This window comes from Diabrotica virgifera, chromosome 1 (assembly GCF_917563875.1).
Source record: "Diabrotica virgifera virgifera chromosome 1, PGI_DIABVI_V3a".
Taxonomy (NCBI): Eukaryota; Metazoa; Arthropoda; class Insecta; order Coleoptera; family Chrysomelidae; genus Diabrotica; species Diabrotica virgifera.
Genome location: NC_065443.1, coordinates 303,994,589 through 304,015,711, shown reverse-complemented (window position 1 = coordinate 304,015,711; position 21,123 = coordinate 303,994,589). Strand labels below are relative to the sequence as shown.

Sequence of the window (21,123 nt, the reverse complement as noted above, 5' to 3'; positions counted from 1 at the left end):
TTTATTATGTTGTTCGAAACATACCACGGAGCATTGGTTATAATTCGAAGAACTTTGTTCTGGAATCTTTGTATGATTTCTAGGTTTGAATTGCTAGCAGAACCCCATAATTGAATTCCAGACGTCCATATTGGCTTCAGTACGGCTTTATGTATTAAGATCTTTTTGTGAAATTTAATTGTGATTTCCTGCCAATAAGCCAGTAAAGTTGTCTTAGTTTGAGACCCAATTGTTTTCGTTTTGTAAATATACAGTGAGGACGTTTGAGTTGGAATAAATTCAATATCTCGAGAAGGGGCGAATTTGTAGAGAAATCCTGAGACCGGTCGATTTTTATTTTTAGTTATAACTTTTTGGCATATATATCATACTACTGACTTCATCCATCTGGGCGTGATGCGTAATCGATGATTTTTTTAATGAGACTAGGGGTCGTGTGATAGCTCATTTGAAAGGTAAATTAATTCTCTATTCAGTAATATAAACGTTAACATAATTATTTATACAGGGTGTCCAAAAAATTTTTTTTTAATTAAATTAATTGATAGAAAAGGAAAAATGTATGTAATTCATTAATATCAAAATACATTTGAGTGCTGTCAAAAAACAGAAAGAAATGTTTATTTGACAAATAAACACTGTTTTTCGCTTAAATTCAATGTTAAAACTGCCACCCACCTATATCTTAGCAGTTTGAGCATTGAATTTAAGCTAAAAGTAATATTATTTGTGAAATAAATAATTACTACCAGCTTTTATGATAGCAGTAAAATGTATTTTGAATTAAATAAATTGCTTACATTCTTCTTTTTGTGTAAATTAATTTAATAAAAAAAAATTGTATTTGTACACCCTGTATAAATAATTATGGTAACTTTTATATGACTGAATAGGGAATTAAATAACCTTTCAAATGAGCTACCACACAATCCCTATTCTCATTAAAAAAAGTCATCACGCCCAGATGAATGACGTTACTAGTATGATATACAGGGTGTCCCGAAAAGATTGGTCATAAATTATACCACAGATTCTGGGGTCAAAAATAGGTTGATTGGACCTCACTTACCTATATACAATATTGCACACAAAAAAAGTTACAACCCTTTGAAGTTACAAAATGAAAATCGATTTTTTTTCATATATCGAAAATTCTCAGAGATTTTTTATTGAAAATTTGCATGTGGCATTTCTATGGCAGCAACATCTTAAAGTAAAATTTGTGCACCCCATAAAAATTTTATGGGGATTTTGTTCCTTTAAACCCCCCAAACTTTTGTGTACGTTCCAATTAAATTATTATTGTGGTACCATTAGTTAAACACAATATTTTTAAAACTTTTTTGACTCTTAGTACTTTTTCGATAAACCAGTGTTTATCGAGATATTTTGAATATTTGTCGAATCCACTACATATTTGTATATGGTTACGTACGATTATAGAGACCTATTAATAATCTGAAATTTTTTTTACAATTTACATTTTTAGGTATATTTTGAAAAAGAAGCTACATCTCGATAAAAGGTGACTTATGAAAAAAAGACTAAAAGGCAAAAGTTTTAAAAACACTGTGTTTAACTAATGGTACCACAATAATAGTTTAATTGGAACTTACACAAACATTTGGGGGGTTTAAAGGAACAAAACCCCCATAAAATTTTTACGTAAATATATTGAAAAAGAAGCCTCATCTCGATAAAAACTGGCTTATCGAAAAAATACTAGGAGGCAAAAAAGTTTTAAAAACGTTGTGTTTAACTAATGGTACCACAATAATGAATTAATTGGAACGTACACAAAAGTTTGGGGGGGTTTAAGGGAACAAAATCCCCATAAATTTTTTATGGGGTGGACAAATTTCAATATAATTTTGTTTTAAGATGTTCCTGCCATAAGAATGATACGTGTCCATTTTTAATAAAAAATCTCTAATAGTTTTCGATATATTGAAAAAAATCGATTTTCATTTTGTAACTTCAAAGAGCTGTAACTTTTTTTATGAGCACATTTGTACTAAGGTAAGTTAGGCTTAATCGAACTATTTTTGACCCTAGAATGTGTGGTATAATTTATGACCATTCTTTTCGGGACACCCTGTATATATGCCAAAAAGTCATAATTTAAAAATAAAAATCGACCTGTCTCAGGATTTTTCTTCCAATTCGCCCATTCTCGAGATAATTAATTTATTCCAACTCAAACGTCCTCACTGTATGTGTTCTCCATGTTAATCTTCTGTCAAGATGTAAACCTCAATATTCGCCTTCATTTCTCTGAGTAATCATTCGATTATTTAATAACACAGCTGGACATATTATACCTCTTCTTAGTGTAAAGGTAACATAAAGGAAGCTTGGAGGATCTTTTTGAGGAGATCTGAATTTTCTACCTCATCAAATACTTTCTTGATAGCTAAAAATATGCGTATTTTGTGTTAACGGTGTTCATTTGTTGTTCGAAATGCGAAGGTTCCTATTTCTGTCCATGCATTATATTTGTAGTGATCAGTTTTAACACAAACTGATGGAGTTATCTAACTGAAGGATGGTGTGGAGTTATCTAGGTGTCATACGAGTCTTTCCTTGCAGATCTTTCCTAGACTGTCCAAGAGAGAAAAAAATAGGTCTGTAGAATTCAGTGCTACTAAGGGTTTTTCCTCGGTGGTGAAAATATGATTTTGTTGACTATATTCTAGTAGTTTACATGGTTTTCAAAGAGCAGAAATAACACACGACTTGCTGTCTAACTCCAAAACATGCTTGGTAAAACTTTCTGTGCACTGTCTCTTCACTTTTACGTGTTTTTAACCAATTGTTATAAACTGCTTTAGTGAAACCTTTAAAAAATATTTTTCATTATTTATTTACAACTGTTTATTTAACGTAAACCTAACATAACACATAAATATACTATCTTTTGAGTAGTTTCTGTCTTTTAATACTGTTTACTTTATAGAACGAACATTGAGCCAGACATCTCCTTTGACGCCAGAAATAACTGCTTTTGGATCATATTTGATGGGAGTCTGTGTTTTCTCGTTTAAAGTTACTGCAAAGTTTCCTATTATTGTTGCTAATCCTACTTTGACCTGAAGCAAACCAAATCTTGCCCCTGAAATATATAAAAACAATAATAATAATAATATAATATAAAAATTGAATTACTGCGTAGGGATATTGGTCAAGTCACAGAATATATAAGAGGTGTAACAAGTAGAAAAGTCATTAAAAGAGCTGAAGAAATAATGCGGAGCACTGCAAGACACTCGAGATACGATCCAGAAAATAACACAGCCCAACAGTGTCTGGATACATTAAAACAAAAACTCTCCGTCTATTCAGGACGATTAAGAAGGTATAAAGTTAGTAACAACCGAAAATGTGACAATGCACTTTTTGAGAACTCTGAGAAGACGTTCTACCGAAAACTCAATTCCACCGTAGAAAGTGTCGACAAGTCTTACCCAAGCCAAGAAGAAATTCATGAGTTTTGGCGAAATCAACTTTCCACACCAGCTGCTTTTAACAACAGTGCTGGCTGGATAGAAGATACGACGCACAACTGTCACCACTACGTCACTGCTAACTACGAACCATTCACGACTGAAGAAGTCTCAAATGTCATCAAAGAGCTTCATAACTGGAAATCTCCTGGACCAGATGGAGATCAGAACTTCTGGCTTAAAAAGTTTTGGAGTATTCATGAGTGCTTATCAACATTAATTAATCATGTTATTTCTAATCCGCAGGAATTACCATCATTTCTAACTCAGGGAACTACTTATTTAATACCCAAGGATCAAAATAACACCCAAGATCCATCCAAGTACCGCCCGATTACTTGTCTTCCAACTTTGTATAAATTGGTCACATCCTGTGTAACCCGGCGTATCTAGCAACACTGTGCTCTAAACAATATCATAGAGCCTCAACAGAAAGGATGCGCTAAGGGTTCCATGGGTTGCAAAGAACAGCTTATCATCGACTCTTTATTGACTATAAAAAGGCCTTTGATTCAGTACCGCATGAATGGCTAATAGATATATTGAAAATATACAAAGTAGATGATAACATAGTGACCTTTTTAAGGCATATAATGAGAGATTGGAAGATTAAAATTCACCTCCAAATACCTGGTGAAAACAATACCGAAACCGAAAATATCGCAATCAACCGGGGCCTATTTCAAGGAGACTCGTTGAGTCCATTGTGGTTCTGTTTAGCTTTGAACCTCCTTTCCCAGCTATTAAACTCCACTGACTCAGGTTTTAGCATTAAAAGCAATAATACTGTGGTAGCGAAGCTTAATCATCTGTTGTATATGGATGATTTGAAATTAATGGCTTCCACTCGAGAACACCTAGAAGAGATGCTAAAAACTGTAGAAACATTTTCTAATGATATTAGTATGCAGTTCGGTCTAGGCAAGTGCCGTGTTTTGAATATAGTCAGAGGAAAGGTACAGCCCGGTGGATTCGATATGCAAAATGGCCAGAACATCGAGGCCATGGGCGACAACGATATGTACAAATATCTTGGAGTAAAGCAGGCGCGGAAAATTGACCATAAGCAAGTGAAAACTGAGATCACTACTGAGTTTATAAGAAGGGTAAAACAGCTGCTTCGTTCACAGCTTAACAGTAAAAATTTGTTTAAGGCACTAAACACCTACGCTTGTTCCGCGCTTAGCTATTCATTTGGTATTGTTAAGTGGACAAAAACGGATATAGAAAATCTTCAGCGAAAAGTACGAACACACCTCACAAAGGCACAAAAACACCACCATCTCCCGTATTATCAATACGTCCCTGAGAGTATGCTTGAGGATGGCAACTACAAGCTATACTGGGACCGCACTGTGCTCACAGACCAAACAGTGGCACATAATAGACCAGATCTCGTACTAGTTAATAAATTAACAAGACAAACAACACTAATTGATGTGGCGATACCTAACAACAATAATCTACGTAGTAAATTCACTGAAAAGATCGCCAAGTACAGAGATCTAGAAATTCAAATACGAAGGCAATGGAGAATGCAAAGTACCCAGACGTCTACTACTACTACAGACGTCTATTGTTATGTCTACTACTGGAGTCATTCCGAAGAACCTCCTCGAAAGTATAAAAAGGCTGGGTCTAAATGAACATCTTTACAAGACCATGCAGAAAGCTGTACTACTCGCAACGTCCAGATGTGTACGAAAATTTTTGGGAGATACACCTGCATACCAAGTCACCTAGGGCTCGATAACACGGAAAGAGTCCCACCAGAGCTCAATCCTTTTGATACCGTGGGTATCTGGGATGAGTCAATTTTCCCCTTAGAGGGAGTGTGACCCGTATGGCTAAATCTGGATATAATATATTTGATTTTTGTTAGTAAAAATTGAACACCCAATAATGATATTAAAAGAAAATAGTAAAATTAACAATAAACAAAAAAGTTTTCATATTTGATTTTTGTTTTAGATTATGATTTAAGGCGAATCACGGGTAATTTTCTCTTTTATCTTAGTTATATTTTGTATAATGTTCTTTTCATTGATCTTCTTTGATAGTGTTGAGTTAGCCACATCTTTCTCAGATATATTTAAAAGATTCATGGCATGGATGTTGTTTCGTGTATCTACGTGATTCTTGATTTCACTGTTCAATTTATCTCAGATTTCTTAACTATATTTTCTTCTGTTCAAAAAACTCTCACATAAACTTACGGGTGGGTAACAATAGCAAACAAGATTGGGCAAATTATCACATATGCAGATGATGTAAATATCATAGATCTCACGCAACAACATAATGGTGGAGTCATTCTCCTGTATAGAAAACTTCGCCACCAAGATGAGGCTAGAGGTAAATTTTGATAGAACTAAATACATTCCAATACCTGTAATTTGAAAATTTTGGGCAAAACTTACATACATTAAATGTACAAATTTTGTACAATTTTGTACAATTAAATGTACAAGACAAATTTTGTCTTGTTGTCTGTACCTTAATAGGCAACTCAATAGTGTACCTTAATACGTGCAGACAACAATACAAGGACAGGGAAATTCAGAGCAGAATATATCCAACAAATCGAGAGTTCAATGGGCTTCTGAAACATCTGAAAGCAGATAAATATACTAGGGAATACAAAGGCAAAGTCTATTAAATAAAAGCTCTGATCAGACTAATTCTAAACTAGTATGTATCCGAAACCTGGGTACTGATAAACTCTGGCAATTGGCAATATTTGAACGAAACGTATATGTATACTGTGGTATAGGCAAAAATGGCATTTGAAGCAGACGATATAGTTTCTAATTGTATCATGTTACCGATATTCTTATGTAGTAGACCTGACCAAACTTAGCAGACTGAAATGGATATGTCAGGGAACATAGTGTATGGAACCCTATGAATCAGCAAAACTTGAAACTTCACAATAAATGGCGGGAAAGCGACCCATGGGGCGATCAAAGTACAATAAATGGACCAAGTACAGAAATTGAAATAAATGGATGAGAGGATGAACTGAACAAACAAAAGGCCCAATATGGACAATGGAACCAATGTTGATAATGATTTTATGTTCCTCTCTTTCCTTCCCATTTTATTCCTCCTTTGATGCTTTGTCAAGCTTTTTGTCTAATTTTATTTTTTCGAAATAAGGCTTGTAATGCTTTTCTTTTAATGCACGGAATTGTATTATTCCACTCAATATCTATGTATATCATGTTAAAGTTTTTTATGATTTGATCTTGAAGAAGAATTGTAATGATTGTATATACGATAGTAATTATAGTGACGATATGTGGAGATCAATGTAATAAAAAATATGCTTACCAATACACATTCGTGGTCCCTCTCCAAAAGGCATGAACGTACCATTAGGTCTTGTAGCTTTATTTTCCTCACTGAATCTCTCCGGATCGAACTTTTCTGGTTCTGGATAATATTCGGGATCTCTGTGAATTCCCTGGATAGGGATTCTAATTTTAACTCCAGGCTCGATGATGAGATCTGATCCAGGAACCTTGTAAGCAGTGTTACAGACTCGTCCTGTCAGTGATGCAGGAGGATGTTTTCTTAATGTTTCTATAAATAATATAAATGGTATAAGAATAGATAACTTGGAGCAACGAAAATAGTAAAAATCATCCTCAGTGCTCTTCACACCAAAGAAACAAAACAATAAATGTACCGTTAAAGTATAAAATTATTCTAATTTTTCCAAAGTGAAAACTTTATAGTTTAGCTAGTAATTGAAGTAGTGGATGTATACAGGGTGAGGCAGATAAAAGTCCCATTAGAAATATCTCGAGAACTAAAGGCAACAGAATCATGAAAATTGGAATAAAGGGGTTTTGAAAAGTGATTTATTCAATGAACTTTGCTTATATAAAGCCTATAAGTTTGTTTTTGAAGTTATACTTCTTTAGGCGCGGTATGAGGGTGAATTTTAATATGATTAAAACCTTCAATCTGGGCGCAGTCGCATTATAACTTTGTTCTGATTGGATGTTCAAATGACATGTCAAAAATTAGTCAATATGGCGGCTGTGGCACAGCTGTGGTTTGATTATTTATGGCTGTTGCGTTTTGAAATTTGTGGAAAAAGAAACAACAAACAAAAGTTAGTTAATAGTTATACTGCTTTTTTAAATAGTTTTCATATATATTTTTGGACTTTTGGACTATTTTGGACAAGGAAAACTTATTCTAATTTGGTAAGTAGTTTTTATTATAATCATATTGTAATTATACATTTGGATTAGGTTGGAATTAATTTATTTTCTCAAGAATGGGGATTTTAGAGAGAAATCCGAAATTAGGTCCGATTTTTATTTTTAAATTATGATTTTTTATCTAGTAGGTATGTAATGCTTTGATTTACATACTTAATTTGATTACTAACAAAAGTTCTACCAATCTTCATCTAATAATATATTGTTTTCTTACTGTTTTGTTATATTTTAATATTTTCTTCCACAAAAATTAAACTACATACATCTAAATTCAGAACAACTGTCAAACAGTAAAACGTTCAGTTGCCCTATTTTTCCACATGACAAATAATGTGTAATTGGATGAGTGAGTCTAGGCTTCGATTACGAATCATATGCCCCCACAAATTCGCGGGTTCGAATCCCAATGCAAGGTTTTATTTTTTTATTTTTTATGCATTTTATGATTGTAAGTATATTTGTTATATATTTTTTTTTTTTCAGAGAATGCGTATTTAAAATTTTTGCCAACAATTATTATATCGTTTAGAAATCATTTTTTCTTTGTGACATTTTTCAATGTGTTTGTGTGCGTTTTATTCTTTTATTTTTTTTTTAATTTTTGGTATTGTCTTAATTAAAATTTTTGGAAAGTAGTAAGTATTAAAATTAGTTTAATATTTAAATAAAATATAAATAAACTGTTTAAAGTACATTATATCAATTTCGTTAAAATCACATAATATGTAATAGAACTATAACTTCTTACGTGCGTACAAAGTACACACACATTCTTTTTTTTTTTTAATGAGACACCCAGTATATTTTTACATTTTTGAATTCTCCCCGATGTCTTCTTTCTTAAAATATGAGGTTTTGTAATATTATACAGGGTAGTTTAAAAGGTAATTACGTTTTTTTTCTTAATTTCGTAGCAAAATTCACACCCTGTAGAATTGTATTAGTTTGACATCGAAAACTCTATTTATGTTCAAATGGTTTTTAATATAATCTACTATTGTTAATAATAATTGTTAGTGTAGCTAATTAAAATTTTAGTATACAGGGTTGGTCGAAACTCGGAATGAGTCTTTTCTGAGTTTTCTTAAATGGAACAGTCTGTATTTTAGTATTTTAACGAAATGATATTTTATGGTACTTTTTTATTTCTTAAGCATTCCCTATACCTAACTGCTTTAGTTTGTGAGTTATTGGTGATTTAAGTCAAATATTAATTGCAACAAAAAATACGTGAAATTTTATTAGGTTGGCCGTGAAAATATTCAATCACAAATAATTTTTCGGAAATAAATACATATTAATCTAGACTGTTCCTTAAAATTAGCAATAATGATTGATCTATCAAAATACCTACGTAGTTAAGATTGTTGGTTCGATTAACAATTAAGCACAAATTAAAGAATTTAGGTATAGGGAATGCTTAAAAAATAAAGAAGTACCATAAAATATTATTTCATTACAATATTAAAATACAGGGTGTTCCATTTAATAAAACTCAGAAAATACTCATTCCGAGTTTCGACTAACCCTGTATACTAAAATTAAAAAATTGGCTATACTGACAATTGTTAACAATAGTAGACTATATTAACAATCATCTGAATATAAATAGAGTTTTTGATGTCAAACTACTACAATCCTACAGGGTGTGAATGTTGCTACGAAATTAAGAAAAAAACGTAATTATCTTTTAAACTACCCTGTATAATATTACAAAACCTCATATTTTAAGAAATATGACGTCGAGGAAAATCCAAAAGTGTAAAAATATACAGGGTGTCCCATTAAAAAAAACGAAGTTATAACCAACTTCCGGTATAACCGGAAGTAGCAAATAGGTGAAAATATTTTCATTAAATATATCACTCTTCAAAACCCCTTCATTCCAATGTTCATGATTTTGTTGCCTTTAGTTCTCGATATATTTTTAATAGGCCCTTTATCTGCCTCACCCTATATAGTTTCACAAGCCAACAATGTTATGTTAAAACATTAAATGATCGGAAATCTTAAAACTGTACAATACATGATCATTCAACAATCTTGCAACCCATCTGGCCATCACATAAGGTTATGGCCAACAAAACCAACACAAATACATAATCTTTTGCTGTATTAGTGTTTTTTTGTATACTTGATAATGTCCCATATTTAGTTAAAACTGTACTCACCATTAACTACCTTATCCAAATAATTCATACTCATTAAAGCTTCGTAACTCATTTCATTATTGTGTTTCTTCATAACATTATTAATATCTTTCCGTAATGTTTCTTGCACTTCTGGATTCTGCGCCAACTCCAATAGAGCAAAAGTAATCGAAGTAGCTGAAGTTTCGAAACCTGCCAAGAAAAACACGAAGCACTGAGCCGCTACCTCATTCAAGGTCAAAAAGTGACCCTCTTTACCGTGTTTGTCTGGAGCCGCTAAAAAGTCTTCATCATCGGTTGTGTAACCCTTATTTTTCAGTTGCAGAAGTAAATGCAGGAAGTCTTTTCTAAACACTTTGTTTTCTTCTCTATATTTTACAGTACTATTAACTACACTCATAAAGAAATCTTCAATTTCTTTTGGTGTTCGTTTTATACGAAAGAAAGTGACCAAACCTACGGGCAATGTGTTGAGCAAAGTGCGCTTGATTCTGCGCCATTTGCTTCCTTTGAAAACTTTCCTACCGAACTCTCTGAATTCAGAGTTGGGATTCTTCAAACTGTTGCAGTCGAGGCCAAAGGCAGCCGATCCGATGACATCGGTGGTGAATCTGGAGATTATTTCTTTGATATCGACGGCATCTTGGAGGTCAGCTGATTCTTTAAGGAGGTCCTTTAAGCCACTTGAACAGGATACCATTGTGGGAAACATCATTTTCATTTTACCTTAAAAAACAGATATTATTCAATATTGAAGATTTAACAAGCTTATTAATAGGGAGCGGATTTTATGCTAAATGCATATTGCATACATATTTCGCATATTTGAGAACTTTACTAAATTTTGCATATTTTTAAAGAAACATGCATATTTTGTGCCTATTTAAAAACATTTAAGTCCAAAAAAAATTTAATTTTTTAATTCGACACAAAATATTTCCCGGCACAGGATGTTCTATTAATTCGAGAACTACCTGTAGAGAGACGGCTCATTCACTGCCCTTTCATTTTTTCTTAGAAAATACCCGATCTACACAAATTTCTTATAGTACGCCGTTATAAAATGATTGTAGGATGTTAAAACGATGAAGGATGGTTTACTGGGAAATTCGAATTTTATTTACTTTTATTATTTGTACAATTTTATTATTTAGTCCAATTTGTATCCCAATTTAGTAGGTACCTATAATTCTGGTAATTCTTTTAAATCCCCTATTGTTAAGAGAATTTACATCATAGTTTTACGATTTCCTAACGGAAATTGATATATTCATGCTTTAGATGAGATCCCGTTTTTAAACGGCTTTAAAACTTTGGAGCACATATGCGAAATTTTTAATGGAAATTTTGAAATTGATTTTGGTGCAGAATTTTCAGCTTTAACAAATTATTTTAAATACGCTCCAATTACTTCTGTTGATGTTGAAAGGAGTTTTTCAAGTTATAAAAATATTTTATCTGATCAAAAAAAATGTTTCCTCGTAAAAAAATTTGGAAAAACACATTGTAGTAAATTATAATCGAAGATATATTATAGTGATACTGTTGTTTTATTTTAAATGGTATCAGTTAATTGGTTAATTGGTTAATTGGTATCAGTTTTTGTAAAAAATGTTAATAAATTGCATATATAAAAAATAATGATTTTATTTGAAAGATAATAAATAAGATTGCCGCCCCCCCTTATAAAAGAACCCCCTAGAATAGAATAGAACAGAAAATTTGTGGTTTCTCGAAACGCGCATTTTTTTAAATTTTGTGCATATCTTGCGCATATTTCGTAATTTTTTACTGCATATATATGCGCATATTTCACCAAAATTGATCGCATATAAATCTGCTCCCTACTTATTAATATGCACTTAAAAACGTTTGGAAAGAGACTGTTTGAAAAAATGTGCGCACCACTCACCCCCAAATTGAATCAAATCCAGATACGTGTGCACGTGCACTTTGACCGAGAATCAGAGTTCGCATTCAAACTACACACGTGCGAAATTATCCAGCTATTTTAACGAAATAAGTACATAGCGGTTATGCCGTTTTTAATTTTGTTCAGTAAATACACTATAGTTCAAACGTCAGCTACACGCATTTGGTCAGCTACACGTCAGCTACACGGAGCCTGAATAAAAAAACTTCTCAAGAAGAGTCAGAAACAAAAGAAAGACGATTAAAAACATGAAGTTCTATAAGATTAACCATTATAAGAAAAATAAAGAAACATCAGTGAAAAATATGTATTGTATGCCAACTTACCTCACCATCTAAAAAGCTCTATTCAGAGAAAGAACGAGTGACGCTGGAATCGGAAACATCAGAAATTACCACAAATGAAGAAGTTAATATAAGAAATACACAGGAAGGTCGAAAAACACGTGAAAGCTGAAGAATAGAAAAGCTGTAGGTAAAGACAGAATACCAAACGAATTATTGAAAACTTGTGGAGCAGCAATGACAAAACAATTAACAGCATTAGTAGTTAACAAAATAATAAAACACAAAAAATACATCAAAAATGGAAAACTAGCGAAATAATTCTACTATTCAGAAAAGGCGTTAAAAAGCAGTCAGAAAACTACAGAGGTATCAACTTTATAAATACTACTATAAAACTGACAACTAAAATTTTACAAGAACTAATGAACAGAGCCCATAGTTCAAGGTAAAATGCATGGAAAAAGAGGTCCAGGACGAAGAAGGATATCCTGGCTGCATAACCTGCGAAAATGGTTTAACTTAACCACTACCGGACTTTTCAGGGCAGCAGTCAACAAAGTCAGGATAGCCATGTTAGTGTCCAACATCCGTAACGGATAGGCACTATAAGAATAAGAATGAACAGAGGATAAGTTTAGCAGATGAACAACAAGGTTTTAGTACTGGAGATCGTTTACAATTACAATACTTGTCACAAAGCAAATTACTGAGAAATCATTAGAGTATAATAGACTAGCATTTCTATGTCTGATTGACCTGAAGAAAGCATTTGATAGAATAAGCGTAAACAAAGAAAGAGGATACAGAATGGGAAACAAAGAAGTAAAAATATTCTGTTACGCAGATCACGCAACATTGATAGCCCAAGATGAAGATAGTCTGCAAATAGTCTACAGATTTAACATAAGAGCAAAATAATTCTAAATGACAATTCATCTCGCAAATCTAAAACAATGGATGGCATGAGTATTTAACTTTTATGATGGCATTTATTTAAGTAAAGGAAATAAAATACCTTGGAATTACAATATCCAGCTATGGGCAGTATGGACACATTGACATAGAAGTGAGAAATCAGGCACAAAAAGCAAATAGACTTGCAGGATGCCTTATGACGAAACGGACATATTAAGACTGAGGTGAAGAAGTCAATAATTTATAAAGCCAGTTTAAGATTAATAATGACATATGCATCAGAAACAAGACCCGATACAGTCACAAGATAACGACTACTAGAAACGACAGAGATGAGAGTACTGAGAATAATTACAGGAAATATGCTGAGAGGTCGAAAGTGGAGAGAAGACATAAGAAGAAAATTTAACGTGCAGTGTATATAAACGAATGGACAAAAAATGGAGAAAAAATAATGGAGTAACCACATAAACAGAATGAGGGAGACACCTGTAGTCAAAATAGCAAGAAATAGATCATCAATCAGTAGAAGAAGTAGTAAAAAAGTAAAAAAATGGAGTAGACGTTGCATAGAGGTATCAATCCTAAAATGAACAAGCAGAGTTGCTTATAAAAATGAAGAAGAAGAACTTACCTGACGTAAATGTGGGTGTTAGTTTGGCTCGAAGATTTTTCCACTTATCATCCGTCAAAAACAGCAAATGTCCACTAAGAGGGTCCACTTTTTCGTTAGTATACTCTCCATGATTTCTGAAATTTGCAAAGTCCTTCTGTATGATACTTTTTGTAATTTCGATATCTACTGGCATATACGCAGGCGCGAACATTTCATAAAATCCTCCGTGTCTTAAGCCTTTGGATTTAAACTCATCATAGAGTGATTTGTACTGATCCGTCAAACTTGCTTTTCCCACCATTAGGTCTTTTATATTACCGTAGAAAGATTCCGGTTCTATGTAGTAAAGATTTCTTCGTTTCCAGTAGGAATAACTCCATTTTTTGTAAAGATATGCTACTATGCCGAGAAGTAATAGCAAAGGTACCAACATTGTTTATAATATCTAAAATTAGAAAAATAGGTACAGTTAATTAATTGAAGTACTAGAACAATATTGTATTTAATTATTAAATTTCACTCACTCACTCACACTCGCTGATCATCCCAACACCCTAGGAACATGTGTGTACTGCCGCTAGTCAACGGGACCCACATGTCCGAAGATCAAACCGGTCTCGCCCCAAAAGAGCAAATCATTTTGGATCGGTACCTATCTGACCCCAGGTTTTTCCTCCACCCCTCCCCAACGTGTGATATACGCGGGGACGCTTATGATCTTTACGTCGGGCGATTTGGGAAAAGAAAACACCCTCCGTTTTAACGTGGTTGTGGTTAGGCCACCTCACTGTAGGGGTAGCTTTATAGCTTTTCTCCCTATTTACATTACTGAATTTACTTTGAGTATGACATGATTTTGGAATGACGTCCCTAAGAGTGTGTTTCCCCGCGGAGGGACACCAACCTAGGTTGGCGTCCCTCCGCGTGGAACCGTGTAGTGTGCTCGGTCACTCAGCTGCCGAATTGGCAAAATAAATTTTGTTCTCCTCGGCAGCTGGGCACCCGATTGTCTGCCATCGAGCCCATGGCTATTGTCCATGGCCTCAAAGCTTAGAGTTTTGCGACTAGGTCTCTCATTCGACCTGCCTTAAGGGCCTATAGCCTAAGTGGCTGTACACAGTGGCCTGAGGGGCCCTTTGTACCTTTTTATAAAGTATGCCGCGTGGGTACGGTCAGTATTCACTTTTTCCTCTGTTACTAATGTGCAGCATTGTTACGTCCTAAAAGGTGTTTTGTTAGTTTTTATGTAAAATATTTTTTTGGTGAGCACCATCTGGGGTCCAATCCTCTAACATCGATGGGGTCCCAGAGCATGTTCGGGTTTTTTTTAACTCTCTTAGCCTATTGGGGTGATTTCTTATGCTGTTGAAGATGTCATACGCTTTTTCGTCCATGGTCCTTAGGATTTTCTTCTGATTTGTGTCCCGATATATGTACCGCAGTGGTACATATTTGGGTACGTTTAGGGCTTCTCTGATTATATAATTTTGGCTTATTTGTATTTTCTTCCTATTCGTTTTGCACGTATGTCCCCAGGCTGCTGATGCGTATGTTTTATTAAATTTATAAAACTGAATATACTATATTACGCAGAGAATGATCAGATGATAAAAAAGAGAGATGAACGAACTAATAAAAATAAAACACACTCAGAAAGACACAATGGACAGCCTACTTTTGATCCCTATTTGCTAAAGATGGCTATAATGATCCATCACCACCAAAAGTGATGACAAACAAAAAAATTGACATTGAAGCGGGCGATGTAAAGGAAGCATTCAGGGAATTAAAAAATAGAAGATCATCAGTAGGGCAGAGAAAACCGAACGAATTCCCAAAGCACCTAAAGTCCTCCGTACCAGATCGAGCCAAACAAATATTAAAACTAATCCAAACAATAATAAAACAAAACAGAATACCAACAACGGAGATGAAGCATTCGAATACCTCTCTTCCAAATTGTAGGCCAATCGGACCCAGATAACTACAGAGGAATTATTTTTTTAAATACAACTTCTTCTTCTTAAGGTTCCATCTCCTATCGAAGGTTGGATCTCAACATGGCAATTCTTATTTTACTTACAGCATCTCTAAATAGTTGGATAGAGCTCAAACTAGACCATTCCCTTAGATTTCGTAAAAATGAGGTTTCGTCTGCTTCCTATATTTATTTTACCTTTTATTTTGCCCTCTATAATCAAACGCAGCAGCTATAACGAGTTATAATGTTAAACAAAACACTAAAATTAAAACAACTAAAGTGATACTAAATAAAGTGAATAAGGTTATAACACTAGCTGAAAAACAACAACGCTTTGTGTCGGGAAGATGCAATATTCGAAATTGGGAAATCGCAAACATGCCTTCAACACATTTCAAATATAGAATTCTCAAACAATGAAAGAAGTGATAGAAGTATATTAAAGTGTGTAAATGTATTTTAATTTCCTTAGCTAAGCGCTTTCGACATAAAAGTCATCTTCAGAGCTAATGGTCAATATATAAAAAGTACCGGCTACTTAGGAATGTATTTTCTTGCATCGCATTAAGAAATTTGTAATTCAGGTCCACTGTACAACTCCGGCTGATGAAAGCTAGTTTTAATTTTTAGTTTTTCTATGGTAAAACAATAAAAACAACCACTGGGACGATACATACATATAAAATTTTTTTCATGGTAAAGGTTTTACCCAATCATTTTGAAGTGATATGAGCTGGTGACTGACTCTTTACCATAGAAAAACTAAAAATTAAAACTAGCTTTCATCAGCCGGAGTTGTACAGTGGACCTGAATTACAAATTTCTTAATGCGATGCAAGAAAATACATTCCTAAGTAGCCGGTACTTTTTATATATTGACCATTAGCTCTGAAGATGACTTTTATGTCGAAAGCGCTTAGCTAAGGAAATTAAAATACATTTACACACTTTAATATACTTCTTTCACTTCTTTCATTCATTTCAAGTGTGTACAAAACCTATCAGTCTTTCAAATTCTCAAACAGAATATGTTAAGGCGAGGGTTACATGACGAAGATGATAAAAAAAGAGAAAAGCAATAATGAGAGTTAGGAGATACTAAATACTGCAGTGGTTATTACTCAATGGAAAGATCGAGGGGAAAACAGGAATTGATAGGATGAAATGGTCGTGGCTCCGAAACCTTCGTCAATGGACTGGCTTATCAGCAGATGAATTGATATATGCCGCGAAAAATCGAGAACAAAATCGGCAAATTGTCATGGAAGGTACCCACGCTTAAATTTGACACCGTAATCAAAGAAGAAGAGAAGAAGAAGAAGAAGAAGAAGAAGAAGAAGAAGAAGAAGAAGAAGAAGAAGAAGAGAAATCATTAAAATACAACAAATCGGCATATTTATGTTTCGTTGGTCTTAAAAAGCAATTTGATAGGATCAAGTTAAAGGACGATAATCACTTATTGTGTGCAAGAGAGATTTGAAAATATCCACCAGTACAACAGAAGTAAAAGTAAAAGACAACTAACTGGCCCAATTGAAGATGACAATGGGATATAGTCCTGTCGCCAGGGGGGGTACAACGGCCTCCTTAATTCAGATGGACTTACCCAAGATTTTTTTATGTATTTTGACCCTTAGAACGCGAGTTTTTTGAATAACAGTTGATCCGGATGTCGATAAGATTGTTATAAACAAAGAACTTAAGGAATTACATAACAGCGATTTTTCGCAAACAAAACATTTTTTTGTATTTTTTGGGTGATTCTCAGTAAAAAATGTTCTTACAAGTTTTTCCGTAGGATTCATAGTTTTCGAGATAAACGCGGTTGAACTTTCAAAAAATCGAAAGAGTGCAATTTTTGAACCCGAATAACTTTTGATTAAAAAATAAAATACCAATTCTGCTTACTGCATTTTTGAGAGTTCAAGTCAAAATCTATCGGTTTTGGTTATTTGCATTGCTAAAAAATATTTTTTTTATTATTAAACAAAGCTATAAACACATAGTGTTTCCCATGCCCAATGCATGCGTTTTAATGCACGTAATCTACGTAGAAATTGTCTGTATGCGCGCCTACTCGTTCGATTTCAAATGAGAAATGTATTGAAAACATCATTCAAGCACTATGTATTTATAGCTTTGTTCAACAATAAAAAAATTTATTTTTAACAATGAAAATAGTCAAAACCGATAGAATTTGACTTGAACTTTCAAATGCGGTAAGCAGAATTGTATTTTATTTTTGAATCAAAAGTTATTCGGGTTCAAAAATTGCAATTTTTCGATTTTTTGAAAGTTTAACCGCGTTTATGTCGAAAACTATGCATACCTACTACGAAAAAACTTGTAAAAACATTTTTTGCTTAGAATGACCCAAAAAATACAAAAAAAAATGTTTCGTTTTGCGAAAAATCGGTGTTATGTGATTCCTCAAGTTCTTTGTTTATAACAATCTTATCGACATCCGGATCAACTATTACCTAAAAAATTCGTGTTCTACGGGTCAAAATACATATAAAGGACTTGGGTAAGTCCATCTGAATTAAGCAGGCCGTTGTACCCCCACTGGCGACAGAACTAATAAGACAGGGAGATTACCTGAGACTTTTATGTTCAGTCTGATCATGGATGAAATAATAAAAAAGTAATAACGAATAAAAAAAATACTAAATGGGAGGAAAACAACCTTAAGTGATCTGCTATACAGACAACGAAATACTGATCTCTCAAATCGAAAATGATTTACAGCGTGTGCTAGATCAATATTAATAAAACTGTCAGAAATTTTAACATTCTAATTTCTCAAAAAAAAGACAAAGTGCATGGTTATACATAACAACAAATCTACTAAAATGTAAATTGGAGCTGGTGGGTCAGATAATATAACAAGTATGTAGTTTAAATATCTACAGTATCACACTGTCTAGTTACCAAAGCTCTATACAGAAGTGGAAGATCAAGTGAAAAGAGCAACCAGAAAACAATATGCAAAAACAAAATTATCGGAAAAATTGCATGATATAAAATAGGCCCTACTACGACATTTGCAGGCATACAAAATTGTGTATGCCTCTACAACTCAACAAACCGGAAACATAAATATGGTTAGTAAATGAAATATGAATTGATATAAACAGACATACAAGTTGTATACAGTTACATTAACAAACAAATATGTCGTTTTTAGTGCATATTATATACTTACAATGTATCGAATATTAATTTATTATGTGTCACATGAGGTCACTTAAAAGGAACTATAATATTAGTCCTATATAATGAAAATCAACAATTTCTTTCTCACCAACAACAATCACTTCAACAGTAACAATTGAAATATATTTTTTTAAATCTCAAATAAACGATAACCAAAAAATATATTAGGACTTACCTGCAGAGTGTATCCAAAACGCACAATTATTTATATAAATTATCAGTTTGCTTTAGTTTAAAAAGTGTAGATCTTATCTATCATAAGATAAATCTATGTTTCAAAGTACAATATATCATGCATGACTAGTAATTTGGTAATTAGGACAATTATAATCGTAGTTTACTTGCGTATTAAAAATAACTCTAAATTGAATTACCGTTTTTTATTACGAAAATAATGACTTAGATATACTGTTAAATTCGATCCATCATTGAAGGCACAAAGAAAAGTTTTGTAGAAATGCTATAGACAGAATACAATATGCAAATTTGAACATTTTTAAGCACATATAATTTTAAATAAAGCCAATTAAATAATAAGGTGTTTGCAAAAACTTTTAAGGCAAAGTAAAAACAACCAGAGAATTGAAAAAGTCAACTTTTTTGACAATAAGCCAGAGGCAGACGTTAGCTTATTTATTAATTATTGTGCGAAACTACAGTTTTAGTAGGTATTTATTTAATTTATTCATCAAAATCAACTTAAACCTAAACAAAATTAGTACGATTGAATAGGTATTCCCAATGCCTCTCAAACGAGATATAACTTGCCATAAACTCACATTGCTAAACAGGAGAATGTGGAAAATACCATGGACAGAGAGAGTAACAAATCAAGATGTTTTGCTGAAGATGGGAAAAGAATGCGAAAAGAAAGTCATAAAAGCCATACAAACGAGAAAACTAGAATATCTAGGCCACATAATGAGAGGGGAAAAGTACTCCCTGCTAAGACTCATAATCCAAGGAAAAATCTCGGGAAAGAGACATATGGGACATAGGAGGATTTCCTGTTTCCAAAATTTAAACGAATGGTAGGGGTGCAGCTTAATACAATTGTTCAGAGCTGCAGCCAACAAAGTTAGGATTGCTGTGATGGTAGCCAACCTACGATAGGAGACGGTACTGCAAGAAGAAGATGAAAGTTACATTTAAATTATCCGTCACAGTGGCTATGTAACGTCACCTATGACCATTATTTAATCTGTTTTGTTTAGTTAAGAGGCCTACGTCCGTTTATTTTTTCACTCCAAATTTCATATATGTACATATATCACCTTCTTGTTCTTTTTTAATGTGTTGTTGTTTTAATTAGGTTTTAGTAAAATGTTGTTTTTCTGTTCTATTTATTTATCCGCTCTTTTCCTTAGAGTCCCTTTTATTTCCCCCTTAGTACTCACCTGATGACAAACAGCGAACATGGTTAAAAATTAAGAAAAAGGTACCTCCGAGATTACTATAGTCCTTACCTTAATTTTTGCCCAGTTTTACTTGAAAATCGTCTTACGTAGAACACAAACACTCACACACTATCGCACTTTGCTTCCATCAACAAACAACGATCTTATAATTCAAAGCCATGACATGACAATGAAATATACACATACTATATTTATTCTCATTTAGAAGGTCACTTAAAATTATAGTGCATTAGTACTATTATAATTGCGATTATAAAAATTGCAGTGATGACTATTAAAATACTAATACACCAAACTTTTTTATTCGACTCTATTTATTTTTCTAAATTGAAATGTACTTTTTATAATTTTTCCAAGTGAGCCGGCAATTTATATTAACAAATAACTTATAAGAAAAATCAATTTTACCGAATTGCTTCGTAATCTATTTTAGGCGCATTTCATCGAAATAAATATTTGTACTCTCTTAGTAATTTTTTCTACGAGCGTGTAAAAATGTCTACTTTCGCGCACGGGTTTTAGTTTAGAAAGTTTCACTTTTCCGCACGCGTTTTACTTTTTCACACGCGTTTTACTTTTCCGCACGCGTTTTACTTTTCCGCACGCGTTTTACTTTTCCGCACGCGTGTAGATATTTTAATATGGCCTTAAAATAATTAGAATACATGCAATAAACTAATATTTAGGTATTATTTACTATTTTATTTCAAATGTATCTTATTGTGTTCCTGTTTTAATGAAATTAACGCGACAATTCGATGAAATAAAATTATTTTGACATAATATTCGAAAGTCAAATCGGTAGACAATAACAGTCGTTTTGAATCATCGTCATGGAAACCAAGATCGTCGTCATGCTTAGTGATGTA

The 21,123-nt window shown here is 33.2% G+C and overlaps 1 protein-coding gene across 3 annotated transcripts; it reads right to left on the bottom strand.

Moving 5' to 3' along the window:
- Nucleotides 1-2,847: 2,847 nt before the first annotated feature.
- LOC126885745 (cytochrome P450 6a2-like) lies at nt 2,848-20,442 on the bottom strand. 3 transcript variants are annotated; one of them, XM_050652530.1, is made up of 5 exons: nt 20,303-20,442; nt 13,658-14,084; nt 9,910-10,614; nt 6,837-7,088; nt 2,848-3,112 (listed from the first exon to the last, which is right to left on the bottom strand). In XM_050652530.1, exons 2-5 carry the CDS (start codon nt 14,070-14,072, stop codon nt 2,946-2,948), a joined length of 1,539 nt encoding a protein of 512 aa, XP_050508487.1. In that variant the 5' UTR covers nt 14,073-14,084; nt 20,303-20,442; the 3' UTR covers nt 2,848-2,945. The 3 variants fall into 3 exon arrangements, with proteins under 3 accessions (XP_050508487.1, XP_050508490.1, XP_050508485.1); XM_050652533.1 differs by lacking the exon at nt 20,303-20,442 and adding an exon at nt 19,012-19,151; XM_050652528.1 differs by lacking the exon at nt 20,303-20,442 and adding an exon at nt 18,826-19,005.
- Between the last annotated feature and the right edge of the window lie 681 nt (nt 20,443-21,123).

Excerpts from the sequence above, each read along its gene's own strand:
- LOC126885745 (XM_050652530.1), bottom strand. The coding sequence starts at position 14,072 with ATGTTGGTACCTTTGCTATTACTTCTCGGCATAGTAGCATATCTTTAC. Across the intron at positions 10,615-13,657 it reads AACACCCACATTTACGTCAG|GTAAAATGAAAATGATGTTT; the intron begins GTAAGTTCTTCT and ends CTGTTTTTTAAG. Across the intron at positions 3,113-6,836 it reads GGGACCACGAATGTGTATTG|GGGCAAGATTTGGTTTGCTT; the intron begins GTAAGCATATTT and ends TATATATTTCAG.